Raw genomic sequence first — 14,217 nt, forward strand, 5'->3', positions numbered from 1 at the left:
TCCTGCTTGGAAGCCAGGGGCTGGCTGGACTTGGAGCTTGACTCGCTCATCTTCCTTCTCTCCGGGCAGGTAGAGCGCTGCTGGAATGGCCTTCTTGGAGAAGCGCCAGCGCCAGAAATAGCCCCGGCTCGGAGTCCCAATTAGAGGACTTTTTTGGTCATTTTGAGGCAGGGTCTTGCTTTGTCGCTCAGGCTGGGCTTGAGCTCACGTGCAGCCCTGGCTGATCTGTAGCGCGCAAGGATCTTCTTTCCTCAGCCTCCGGCCTGCCGGGGTTGCAAGCCTGCGCCACCACGCCCGCCTCCGACTCAAATTTTCTGTGTCAGTTATTTTCACTGCTGCCGGGTACGCGTGTGCGCTGCCCACGCAGTTGCTATTGCATGCGCCTTCATGGAGCAGACGCTCTGAAGCGCCGCGCAGGTCCTTCTTCCTGCGGTCCGGGGCGCACGGCCACTCGCCAGGTGCCCGCCCGCGTGGTCTCTCAAAGCCCTCAATAGAACAACCGGCTTCAAAGCCTCTGTCGTTGTTTCATGTCTTTATGCTGCTTTTTATCAACTTGCAAGATAGTTAAGGCTGAAAGATGGCAAATACTTCAAACCGAAAGCAATTACTTATGAAAAATTACCGAATAACCGAACCCTGTCGGGGTTCACACGCTGCGAACGCCGGACCTCTCCCAGCAGGCCTCGAGGCTCCTCGCCTTGCGCCGAGCCATTCTTAGCCGGGAGCGTCTGGGCCGCGGCAGAGCCTCGTCTCGCGTTCCCTCACAGTTTCTTCGCGGAATCGCCTCCCACAACACATGTGGCTTATTTCTTGTGTTTCTCTTTGGCATGGTAGCGTTTTCTCTTTTCATCTTTACATTTTAAAGGGGCCAATTTTGCATACATTGTGATGCGCTTAGGTGTGAATTATGGCAGTGTTCTTTTCATATGTCCTTTGGAGACTTCATAAATGCTTGTTCTTACATTTTCTTTCTGTGAATTACATCTTGGTACAAAACATATTGTTTCTTCTATACATTTCTTCCAGTCTAATTTTACTTTTGAAAGTTTTTCATCAGAGCTTGCAGTTGCTTGGACTGTACCAAGACTTTTCATGCATGAAGCACACTGAATGCAATATAGTTTATTTTACTGAGTGCGTATAAGGCAAGAATTATTTTGATCTCTGAAAAATAAGAAATAATTTTAGAGACAAGTCTACTTTTTGTGCTTGAAAATACTGATCTTGAAAATTGCATATTGAAAAAATATGCAAGTGATTACTAACAATAAAATAATTGATGGATCTCCTGTCAGATGCATCACTGGGGGTGATGAGGCTGGGCAAGAATTAAAATTTTGTATATTTCAAAATTAAACATCAATGTTTGTAAGATTTGGAAAGAATGCAATACAGATGCAAACACAGGATATCTTTAATTGGAAATCAAAACCATTGATTGGAAAGGCAAGGGGACACTTGAACAGCTTGGGAAACAGTTCTGGAAATCAATTTAGAGTAGGAAGAAGGAAAATTGTAGCTCTGAAGGACTGAGACAAGCTGAAGGCCTCGAATGTATGAGGAAGGAGTGATCAAGTGCAAGTGCCCTCAGAAGAGAAGGCCTATCTCTTCTCATCCTCGTCATGAAGACTTTTTTAAAAAGTGAATATTGATTGGTGATGTCAGTGCTATCGGAAAAAGCACTTATTTCTTTGACTCTACAGTAAAGTATGGTTTGCTTTGGTTGATGTAGACCTGAGAAATCCATTTTGTGGATGGGAGAACAGAGGCTGCAGTCCCCACACGGAAAGGCCAGCTGGCTGTCCAGCCCCGCTGCCCCGCAGAGCTGGTCCTGTGTGGCTGCTGCGGGAGCTGTCATCCCCGCTGGCCCCTGAAGAACAGAGGTTCATGTCCCCCTGAGCCGAGCCTGAACCTAGTCCCACTCCAGTCTTCCCAGGCACTTTCATTCTCTTTCTCTCTGTCTGTGCAGTGTGCTGCATTGTGTCGCAGTTACAACACGAAGCCATTGTCGCAGGAACACAGATAACCGTGGATTGATTACACAAGGGCTCGAGCTCCATTTCTCGCATGCTTGATTGTGGGAAGTGAAGACGCAGCTACTTAGCCACAGTGTGTCTTGATATAGTCACTGGTAAGTACAGGGAAGAGCCTGAGAGCTACTGGAATGGCTGAAACAGTGAGACAAAATGAAGTACTTTACTGAGAACTCAGCCTGTGCACTCACATCCTGTCGCTGCCATGCCCATCCCCTCCCGCACCACGGGCGCTGCTACAGTGATGGCTTTGGGCAGTACAATCAGCCTGGGGTGAGGATGTTCTTACTGTTTCAGTGAATGTGTTTTATGATTATAAGAATTCAGTATTGAGTACTTATTCACAGTATACTTCTCATGGGTCCTGGACTTTTCATTTTTGTGACACTGTACAATTCACAGGTAATAATTTAACCCACTTTTCAAAACAAAGTATAAACAATTTCAACTGGTATGTTATTAAGGTCAAACATAATGAAAAGAATAAAATGAATGGCGATTCTGAAATTCGTTACTAGCATCAGTGGAAACCTAATACAGCCATGCTCCAGGAAGTGTCAGTACCCACACTCAAATGGAATTTATTAAAAAGTGTACAGAGATCTGGACTTCAATTAATTTGCTAACAATTTAAAACAATGTATGAACAAAGGACAGTATTTGAAGCTGAATAATACTGTCATTTTTTTTTGAAATAAAAAAATGTGCTCTCCCTGAAAACTGAGAATGCCTAGCAAAAGCCTAAAGTGGAAAAGCTGTTGAATTTTAGACACAAACTTTGTCTAAAATAGTTTAGATCTCTCTGGATTTAGCTATCAACAAAACCAACAAAGCCGTAAGAACTGCGCTGCACAAATGACATGGATTTTCAAATGTATTTACTTGAGGTCTCATGCCCCAGCCAGGTTTACAAAGGGAAGGGAGAAGTTGAGACGACAGAACTACTCAAGTCGTGATGACTTGCACATACTCGGGAGAACTTTGGCTTAGGTACTGTATAAATAAACACTGCATCTGCAAGTATAATGTTTAGATTAAGAGAAATAAAATACATTCCTTTGTTATATGAGGAAAAACATGACAACTTAATTTAATGATGGGGTGCAGTTGACAGGTTCCGATGAAGCTAGCCCTATTTTCTTTCTAAATTTTTGTACAAAATGTAGAAATCTCTGTCTGTGCGTGTCACTCCCACCAGCAGCACTGTCTAGCCGCGACTCGCTCCAGCCAGGGTTGCCCTTGAACAAACACATGCAGACTTTGTGTCTTTATTCCTTTATGTGTGACACATGCTACACCACTCCTCAGCAGGGCAGGCTCAGACCTGCCAGCCTCGGGCTCCAGCACCAAAGCAGACACGCACAACGTGGCTGAGAGCTGCACTGGAGCTGGGGCGTGGAGGGGCCAGCTGGCCAAGCCCCACGCCTCCCTTTCATGGCGGGATCGCAATCCCTGCAGGAGCCGGGCGGGAGGACTCGCCGCAGTCTGGTTTGGAGCAGGTGTGCACACTGCGAGTATTGACGCTCTGGCTGGGTAAAGGGAAGGGCAGTGGACACTAAGAGAGGATGGAGAGCGGGGTTCGGAGGGAGTGTGAGCAGCATGTGCCACTGCAGCCCAGGGACAAGCTCGTGGTCGGGAATGGAGGTCGCTCAAGTCCAGGGAAAGACAGACAGGTGTGTGCTTCGGGCCCACAGCGCCTTCCTGTCCTCCAAAGCCTGTGCTCCAGGTCTGTGGAGCAGGCTGTGGGTGCCCCCCATGCTCTCTGCTTGTCCCTCCACTGCGCGGTGCACACGAGGCCTCAGTGCACAGAGCTCCCGCGAGCGCTCCTCTGCACGGCCACCTTGGAGGGCAGCTCTTCGCGGCTCTTTGCTCTTTGGCATTTCTGCCATGCACTCCACCTTGGCCCTGCCTGGGTGCAGCAGCTCCGCACCACAGCGATTTGCTGAGCTCCTGAGTTCTCAGCGTCCTGGTAGGCACGGAGGCGACAGGGACTGAGATGCGAGCCTGGGCTTCAAGCAGCTCCTGGTCTGGAAACCGGGCCACGGACAGTGAACCCCAGTACCGAGATCAGAGGGGCCTCAGAGCGCACACTTGCAGCTGTGGCACAAGGACTGGGCAGCAGGTGCTGGAGCGAGAAGGCCAGAAAAGACTGGCAGATAACAGGTGGCCCTGCCTCTCTTTCCCTTGTTTCCAGTGAGTTCCTTGAGGACGCCTCGCCTATGTTGGCCTCTCCTCCCCAACACAACGTAGATGAAAGCTAAAATGAGGGGGCACAGTGCAGAGGTGCCACTCGGGCTCCAACGGACAGTGTGTTGGGAAGCCTGTGTTCCTTCCACTCAGATGACCTTCTCTGCACGCTTTGATTCCCCGCGGCCCTGTGCCCTGCAGTGTGTGCCTGTGGGTATGAAGTGGCGAAGGGGCGCTCTCAGCCTGGCGGGCTGTGTGAATGGCTGTGACTCAAGGCCACACTCACGCAGCTCCATTCTCTGTGTCTTTGGGATCCTCTTCACTCATCTGTTTTAAAAAGTACGTCTCTTTAGTTAACTAGCATATGAGCACTGGTCGAAATCAAACAAACTAGTAGGATTGCTGCAGACTTTTTGAAAAATAGTGTTTTCTTCTTTATGGAAACATGTATTTTGCAAACATTAACATTGACTTTGAATAATGCTTACAGACAAAGGTAACATAAAAACATGGGTGCCTTTGGCATGTTATTTTATATCTCAATGGTTACACAATAAAGAGATGTTGGAGTCAATTTGCTGATTGTATCTATGATACCATGATGCCCGACAGATTTCCACTCAGTTGAAATTGTGTTAAAAATGGATTCATAAGATAAAGATTTCGGGGGCTATACTAGTGGCTGCGTAGTGATAAAGTGTTTCCCAAGACCTCCACGATAGGTGGTGACAATAAAAATAGCTGGCATCTTTGCAGATCCTGAGTGAAACTGACTTACGATGAAAACAACATATTATAGAATTTCATTTCTATATTTTTTAGATATGACATAAAAAGGAACAATATTTAATTTAAAGGGTGTAAAATTTGTATCATCGCCATCAACGTAGACTCCGATTTACAGATGACTACAACGAAGGAAATCTGTCAGCTCATTATACAGCACCCTGGTTCTGGTCCTCAAAATCTTCTAAGCTTGTGTTCCTTAGTTCCATATGCTACAGGGAATAGTAAAGACATCTGAATTCAAGTATTTTGAAGAAGTGTGTATTTAGCGACTGAGTACATGCTAAAGGGAATAATTTACAGCAGCAGTTTCATTACATTTGACTCTCCAGTTTTTAGTTCCCGTCTGAAATGCAATGATAGATAGATATAGCTATGGAACATATTCACTTCCTGGTGAAACACATGCTCACCGAATGGCCACACGCCAGCCAGCCAGAGAGAGCACACCAACTCCCTGCGCCTGCGGAGCTGGCCTGCGGTTCGGGGTGCTGTTGGGCACGCTGCAGGGAGCACCTACAGAAACTTGTATTTTACACTGTTCTTCCTCTCTGCTCAAAACTACTCACATCTCTTTTGCCTAATGTGTAGGTAGCAAAAATATTAAGCACATCACATTAAAAATCACTCAGTAATTCATTAAAGGAAGCAGTCAGTGTGCATTTACGTGCGCTTACACTTGGTTTGCACGGGGCCGTGGCTCCCTTATGCTATGCGTCTTTTCATCCTTAAGGCTGCTGTCATGATTTGCTGAATGTCGGGCGAGTCTCTTATCCAAGTTTTACCTCTGGTGATACATGCATATGCCAGCAGCCGTTAGAGCCGAATTATTAAGTGGGGCAAGAACTCCATTTTCATGTGAACTGCCCCCCTCAGTACACATGGGCAGGAGACTGGGCCTGTGATAGAATTCAGCTACCCACACATTACATCTATACTTTTTCCAAAACCCTAGACTTCACGGTTTTTTGAAAACATGGCAGTAACTTGTTGGCTTTTGATACTTTGAATGAAAGTCTAGACTTTTTCTATTTATATTTTATGAGGCTAAACAAAATGCTTTCAAATTGTGGAAAGTAGCTATGAGGTTATCATACAATCTCTATTCCTTCCAATCCTTTCATTTTTAAGGACCAGAAAGAAAAAAATACTTTTGCTTTTCCAAATAAATTTGTTTCAGCTGCAAATTTAGAATGAAATGCAACACTGAATTTCAACACAGTTCAGACACTGTACTATAGTAGGAAAATGGGCTATTTTTGGAGCACACTTGCACCTTTGATTTACATTCTAAACATTATTTTCTGGACAGGATTGTGCTCTTCAAATTGCTTAACAGTTCAACTTCCCCCTGAAAAAGTATGTCCAAAACAAGCATCATCTTAGACAAGGGTGCCTACAATTAGCTGTGGATAATTTTTAGGCTTTTATCTGAAACAAATGTCAACAAGTTGCTTATTCAAATAATCATTAAAGCTGCGATGTGAGTTTCCATTTGGGAAACAGCTAATCTTATGGGGAACAGGAGTTCGCTGTTGCCTGAGGTGAGAAATTTATGCTGAGTTAATTGGAGTCCCAAGACAACTGGAGTTAAATTTCAATGTCACTCCTTTAATGACAGCCAGCAGGAAGCTGTCTTCTTGGCTGTTTTGTGCCGAGTAAAGGACCCAGGCGGTGAAGGCTCCTGACGCAGCGCGCAGGCTGCAGACCCGGACAGAGCGCTGACACCTCTGCAGCTTCCTGCCTAAGACGCTCAGATGACCTCCTCAGGCCAGCAGAGGCAAACTCTTGGTGAGAAACCTTTTACCTGATTTTGAAAGTTGTGGCAACAAACAAAGAGCTTTACAGTTTTGAAGTTTGGGTCCTTTCTTGGAAGCTGGTGTATAGAAAGCCAGGCCCACTGACGTGGAAAGAATTGCGGCTTCATGTGGATTATTTTCTTCAGCAAGGTGTGATGAGAGGAGCCAACTCAAAAATCAGCAGTTGGGAAATCTGCCCCTAAGATTTGCTCTGCCTTGTGCAGATTTCTCTGCCTTTTCTAAGACCGTTAAGTGATCCCTTTGATTCTGAGTGGACTCCAAAGAGGGCTTTTGTGCCTCACACATCACGCTGCAAGCACAGGATTAGGAGACATTTTCTATTAACTACGTGCACATGACACATATTCTGCTTTTGCGAGATACACAATTCATTTTCTTTCCTTTGATCCTTTAGATAGACTAAAATGCATTTAAGAAATCACTTGCTTCCCTTTTCTTGCTGGTTATATTGCTTTTCTAAGAACATTATGCTAGTTAAAATTAATTTAGGTAATACTTAAAGAAAAGGACCTGCTAGCTTACAGTTGTTTGATTTCCTCAGAAAAATAAAGCATAATTTATATCTTGATTTTAGGAATTAATGGTTAATAGCATCTGTGTCTCTAGAACAATACCAGCTTTCCTTCCTACAGAACTGAAAACAAATTGTCAATTGAAGCAGCACACAATTGGAATTTTTAAAACCAATGATATAGCACAGTAATTGTAAGACAAAGAAAGCTACTCTAGCTTAGAAAACAGCTAATTTTTACTGCATATTTGTCATGGTACATTTAAATTATAGTTTTAATAAAATACATCTTTAGGGCAAAGCTGAAAGAAGACATCAGTAGTAGAGCAGTGTGTCCCATCCGCCTCTCACGCCGGTGAGTGATACGTTTTCATTTCACAAACCATGTCACTCAGTACCGCTTTCCTCGTTTTCCTCCTCCAGTCCACACGAACATGGGTGCTGGTAGACAAAAGAAACATCTTCGCATTCAACCGTGTTTTGGAATATTCGTCAGCTCAGTAAATCCATGCAGCTTACTTTACATTTCTAGTTCAATACAATGGCTTTGCAGACCAGTTTTTCTCCAGTAGATGGTGATATGGTAAGTGACTTTTTTTCTTTTTTTCTTTTTTTTTTATTTCTCAGGCAAAGGGAGGTGGAACTTGTACAATGGATTCTCATAGGAAACACAGTCTTATACGGTGAACATCCGTGCCCATCCGAGACCTCTCTTAGGTGTTGCTATTAAGAAGAAATCCTGCTAGGAAAGTTGCTCAGGTACTTAATTTATAGTTGGTGGAACTCCGCTGAATTCTTCACCATTGTAAACACCCACATAATGCCATGGAAAGAGTTCCTGTATATTGCATTTTTCCAGTTATTGTCTAGGCAAGTTGATACTCCTTTAAGGTTTCTAGAGGTAACGCAGTTCAGACACTCCTGGGTGCCCTCTCAAATTCGTGGGTCCTCCGGTTCCTCCCTTTCTTGTTTTCCTGCAAGTGCTTCCACTTGTTGCTGTTCCCTTGAGTGTGGCCTGGCCTTTGCCGGCGCTGCTTCCGGTCCCTTTTCCAAACTTGCTCGCAGAACTCATCCATGGTGTTCAGGTTGGGGTGGTTGATGAGCTGCATGAAGTCCCTGTACCATACCTTCTGGCTCGGGGTCATGCTGCCGGCCAGCTCTTTGGCCTTGGTGCCCTCCCCGTCCTCATCCCTGTGCAAAAGTTCCTCCAGGTGCTCCGCGTCGATGACCTGTAGCGTCACCTTGAGGAGGGTCTGCATGAACCCGTGTTCCACGGCGTGGCACAGGTAGGTGCCCGAGTCCTTGCGCTGCAGGCTGCGCAGCAGCAGGCCTTGCTCTGTCCTGATGATGTGGTCGTCCACTCTGATCTATTGGGGAAGAGAGAGGTGTTACACAACTGCGCACTTCCAGAGCATATGGGACCTTAAACCCTCAGGAAACATCCAGGTTCGTAGACCAGGCACACGACAGTAGTCAACACAATTTCTTTTCTTTTCTTTCTTTCTTTCTTTAATGTAAAAACATTTAAAATTTAAATAGTGCAGGGTCTACAGAGTCTCACTACACAGATCAGACTCCTAGTGATCCGCCTGTTTTCAGCCTTCTAAGCACTGGGATTACAGGCATGTGCCACCACACCCAGTATCAATCGCCATCTCAGCACACCCCAGGGACAGGGTGGGCACGGCAGGCTGGGAATGGAGCCCCAATCTCAGAGTATGCCTAAGCAGGTGCTTCAATCTGCTGAGCTATCTGGCTGGCCCCACAATTTCTAATTGGAGAGTGACAGCAGCCTTTTATGTTAGGGGAAAGAGTTGCATCCACCAGTTGCTTTGAGATCAATGTAATACACTGGTTCTACTACTGTTTTAGTAAGATTTCCTATATGAAATTTAAATAACCAAGGTATCTGGAAAAAAGAAAAAATATGTAGTTTTGTTATAAATTTTTTTCTTTTGTATTTTAGGGAAGGGCTTACGGTGTATAGAGGGTCTCACTACTACATTAAGCTCATAGTGATGGCCTGTTTACAGCCTCCCAAGAGCTGGGATTACCGGCACACCAGGCCCAGGATTGAATCCCAGGTCCCTGCGCCTGCTTGCAGGCGCTTTAATTTGCTAAGCTATTTGGCCAGCCCCAGCTTTGTTATAAACTTAAAGGTAGGTGTATAACTATGACACAAAGTTAAGATTAGATATTTAAATTGGTAAGCAAAACTTTGACAGAGAAAAGAGCAGGGCATTAAAATGAACTTACTGAGGTTAAGTGTAAGAAAAGTGAACTCAGCGGTTGGACCGCAAGAAGAAAGTAAGTTTAACATTCACTAAGTGTTTACCTAACTTATGAGACATTGAATGGAACATACAAAGGAGAAAATGCTCTCACCTTTGTTTCAAATACATTTTACAACAGCAATTTCGGAAATCCCAGACTGGCAGTGTATAGAATCTATTGACAGTTGCACAATGTGGTTATATAAAAACTTCAAAATGTCAAAAAATGCTAATGAGAGTACGTTTTAATAGTCATATTATGCTGGTGAAGTTACCAACACATAAGACATTTGCACATCAGCCAGTCTGGACCGTATTAATGCATTTTCCCCGCCTGCCGCCCCAGGGACCTTCTCCTCTCCGCTCTCTGCTCCCAACTCCTTCCCACTGTGAGGAAGTCAGGAGAGAAAAATGAGAAGCAACGGGGCCAGCGCTAGAACGGGCAGATCTTTTGCTCTGATGTAGGGAAGTAGGTCCTGGCTTTGCAGGCATCATGGTGAGGCGCTGCGCCCCGCACACATCCCGGCGCCCCCGGGAGGAAGCTCACCCTGGCCTGCCTCCCACCGGCCCACGGGTGTGCTCCCGGCCAGCACGCTCGGGCGTAGGCACGGGGGCGGGCAGGCGTCCGTGCCTCCCTGTCCCTGGGCCCGCAGTGAAGCTACCGAGGGCAGCCTTACCTCTTCTTTCCGTTCCTCATTTCGCCTTTGGAACTGCCAGTACACCAGCGCGCGCTGGGACTTGGGGCTGCACTCCAGGAAGGTGCTGCTGTTTTCTACCCCGTAGATGAGCCTCTCCTCCAGGCTGTGCCCGTGTGGAGTATCTGGCCGGGAGGACAAACGAAAGGGGAAGGGTCAGAGAGGTGCTGTCCACTCTCACAGAAACTTTGGAAACTGAGACGATTACTTGTTGGGAAGTGGGAAGCTTTTGGTGGATTGAAGATCGCGAGAAATGTCATGGGCATAAACTTTCAGAGGCTCAATGCCGACCCAGTAGCATAATCATGTGTCGTGGTTCGTCCAAAGTGTGCACAAATCAGTCTGCCAGAAAAATGGCATTCCGTTGCCGAAGTCAGTCATGTGCGCCTCCGGCCGTCTGTCCCTCTGCACCGTGGAAGTGCACCCTGGCCACGTACCACCCTGGAGCTCTGCGCCCCACGGATGGAGCCCGCCTGCCTTGGGCTGTTGTCTAGTGGAAAGTCATCGCACTGAGCTTTTGGAAAACAGGATATGTTTCTGAGAAATTATTTTGCCATTTTGTGTTTTCGATCTTTAAAATAAAATTCATCAACCAACCATATTTCCCTGCATTTTAAAGAAGCCAGGGCTCAGCGAGCTTATTCTTCCCACGAGTAACCCTTAACGAAGCCCCGAGGTTGGGCTGAGGATCGCTCAGCGTGAAGCGGTCGGGAGGTGCAGAAGAAAGATGCATAATTACACACGACACAATGTGGTTTCAATTGTCCTTATTCTAAAATGACACATCTTTTATTAATTTTGAGAATTATGCTTTGGAACATGGCAAGAGTATATAATAAAATGCAGCAATACAGAAACCTATTTCCTGATTAAGTTTCTATTATTTTACCCTTTATGTAACCTCCTTCAATGTGGTAACTGAAACGCAGCTCAGATCAAAAGAACAACGCAGGGAATGGAGGTGAAACTCATTTGAAGAACACAAGTCCACATTATCTTGTATAATCCTGTTTCCATTGTGACATCCTGTGCGGGCTGGAACTCATTACGCTAATTTAGAAAATAATAAATATATTTCACGTGCATAGGAAACCAACAGTGTAGACAGATGAAAAATTTTTGCTCTCTCCTTGAAGCTCAGCAAGGTTTTTAATTTAAAAGAAGCCCCCTCCCGACTTTAGCACCCCTTCACTGCGGTCAGCTGTATCTCGGTGTGTGCAGGGCTGGGCACTGTGCACCCTCAGAAGACTCCAGGCTTCCCAAAGCCTGGCTCCTCTTGGGCGCTGTCTGTGGCCCACGGCCCAGGGCCACCACCCCTACTCTAGCTTACCTACATCCACCCTCTGTTTCATTCGCACCTTGAAGTGCCAGGCTCAGAGGCTGAGACTCAGTTGTCCTGTTGTGGTACTTCTAACAGGGGAAGCCTCTGTCACTTACTGCAATGACCAGCGCCCTGGAACGGGAAACGCTAAGGAATTACTGCAATGGAAAGAAATTGAATTTAATTGATCACACCTCTTTTTAAAAATCAGAGATGGAAGGGCCGGGGAGATGGCTCAGTAGAATAAGCGCTTCCCTGGCAAGTGCAAGGGCCTGAGTTCAATGCCCAGTTCCGCAAAAAAAAAAAAAAAAAAAAATCAGAGATGTATGTCCTATGTCTCACGGCCTATGACAAACATGGAAGAATTTTTTCCCTTGGAACTATTTGCTCATCTTGAATTAAACAAGGGCAGCACTGCAGGCTGGGCTGCATCCTGTGTAGAGGGGCGCCGAATTGCTACATCCCGCCTGCCTGAGGGGAAGGAAGGCTCTGTGGTCCAGGCGCAGCACCGTGGGACCAGGATGTCCCTCGCAGGTTTCCATGCTCTCGTGTCAAATGCGCTGTTCCTGCTCATGGTTCTTGCTGGGTAGACACAGCCTCTTGCTCTCAGGAAAACTCTTTCCTCTCAGCCTCTGTCTGTGCATAAGTTACGATCTACCTGGCTGGTGACACAGGAACGCCTCCAGTTAACCACAAAGTCCAGGTTGGACTGCCACCGTCTCCCGTCTGCACAGTTCTACCCCTCCGCTCTGCTTTCCTCATGTGGAAGTTGATGCCGATGGGTGTCTGTCACCTGAGCTGTTTGCATTTTTATCAGAATCCACAGATGCTCTTGAACATCACCCTCTGTAGATCCTGCAAGACATTAGCTGCTATGGAGCAAACGAGAGCAGCTACTGAGGGAAAGAAAGATGCCCCAGTGAGACTGGGTAGTGTATTTTGAAAATCGCTGTCCAAGTGGTCTTTCCAATTAATCTAAGAAGTCTGGTTTGTTGCCCTTCCTGATCATCCTGGGAAACCTGTCAATGCTTATTTTTCTCTTCAAGATCTTTTCTGGTGGCAGTAAGTTTTCCACATGTACCAAAAGCCATAAGATGAAAAAAGCCATCTGAAATGTTTTCTTATATTAAAAAAAAAATTCACCTCACCCATGACTCCCTTAGCTGAAGCTGATAGAAGACGGCATCTAGCTTATTGGAGAATTTATACAATGCTGCTGCTAGTCCAATACTGCATTTCTGGTCATCGCTGAGCAGCGGGGCGCTCAGGCTGTTGCTCACCCCGTGAGACAAGCTTTCCGGGAAACCAGTTCCCTGGATCGGTGCTTTCTTCAGTTTGTTTTGAAAGCTCCTCTGGCTGGGGCTCTGAAGTCTGGCTTCCCCTACGCTGACCCTTTCTCTTTGCCCTTTCTCCAAAGGAAATGTCTCCAAGCAGCTGGGCAGGGCAGCTCATGTCCCGCCGCGGGACCCGTCAGTCGGGCTCCCTGTGCAGGTGCTGTTGCGCCTTGGTAGTTGAGAGGCTCCCGTCTTCTGTTTGGTTAGGTTCTGCTGCCCCTGGCCATAATTTAAAAGATAAACTTTCCCTGAATACCGTGACTTCTGCTAAATCCTCTGCAGGAGACTGTTTCTACCATCAGCGACTTTTAACCAGAAGTTTCAGGTAAGGTGGCTTAGCCAGGCGCAGGGATCCAGGAGCTGCCAGGGCTCATGACTGCTAACGGAAGACTTCTAGAATTGTCCCCTATTTGAACACCTGTCAGCAGATGTATCATAAACAAAGTCACTGCATAAGTTCTGCCATCTCCATCTGTGGCTCTTCTATCCCAGCCATCTCCACAAATGGCCTCATCTTCACTGCTCCCGCCCTCCGTGCCTTCCTTCCTCTCTGGGTTCTCCTCCTCCAACAAGAGCAGCATTTCTGTCCTCATAGTCTAGTCTCGTTATGCTCTTGTAGGCTGATGAGATTCTTCACTGTCAATTCCGATCTTCGTCATTGAGGCCAAATAGCTCTACACAGAAATAGCAGTGGACAAGAGCTTTGTGCCGGGCAGTTTTTCTAGCCCATAATATTGAATCCAGTTACCTAATTTACACCAAAAGCTTAACCTCGAAGATATCATTGATTAAAAGTTTCTTGAAGGATATGAAATTCTACATATTCAGGGTAAATGTGAGCTGAAATCTCTGTCTAGATCAGCAATGGCGAAACTTTTGGAGACTGAGTGCCCAAGCTGCAGCCTCCACCTGCTTATCGCAAAGTGCCAGTGCGGCAACAAGGCCTGAGTACTGGGGCTTCACTTTAGAAGCACTAACCTGGGATGTCATCATAGAGAGGGTAGAGCCTGCCTGCTGAGGCACCCAGGCCACAGGACGGCCTCTGTGGCTCTGGACTAAGCTGTTCGGTCTGGGAGTGGACGCGGGACCATGTTGGACGAATGCCAAATGACTTCTGACGGTGGTGCCCTGGGCTCTATTGAAGGAGCCACATGCAATGCTACCGGATGCAATGTGTTTGTGTCAGCAGTATTCAGAGGGTCGGGTCCCCTCTGCTGCAGTGCTTTCTCCATGTTTGTTACTGAGAAATGTTTCTCC

The 14,217-nt window shown here is 46.4% G+C and overlaps 1 protein-coding gene across 1 annotated transcript in view; it reads right to left on the minus strand.

Moving 5' to 3' along the window:
• Positions 1-5,253: 5,253 nt before the first annotated feature.
• Sema3a (semaphorin 3A) overlaps positions 5,254-14,217 on the minus strand; it is a 462,357-nt gene continuing 453,393 nt past the window's right edge. Inside the window, exons 18-19 of the mRNA XM_023724302.1 lie at positions 10,288-10,430; positions 5,254-8,704 (exon numbers count right to left, since the gene is read on the minus strand). Coding sequence (XP_023580070.1) covers positions 8,249-8,704; positions 10,288-10,430 — 599 coding nt within the window. The 3' untranslated portion in view covers positions 5,254-8,248. The remainder of the gene's footprint in view (positions 8,705-10,287; positions 10,431-14,217) is intronic.

The sequence above is a fragment of the Octodon degus genome, unplaced genomic scaffold, assembly GCF_000260255.1.
Source record: "Octodon degus isolate 3935 unplaced genomic scaffold, OctDeg1.0 scaffold00108, whole genome shotgun sequence".
NCBI lineage: Eukaryota > Metazoa > Chordata > Mammalia > Rodentia > Octodontidae > Octodon > Octodon degus.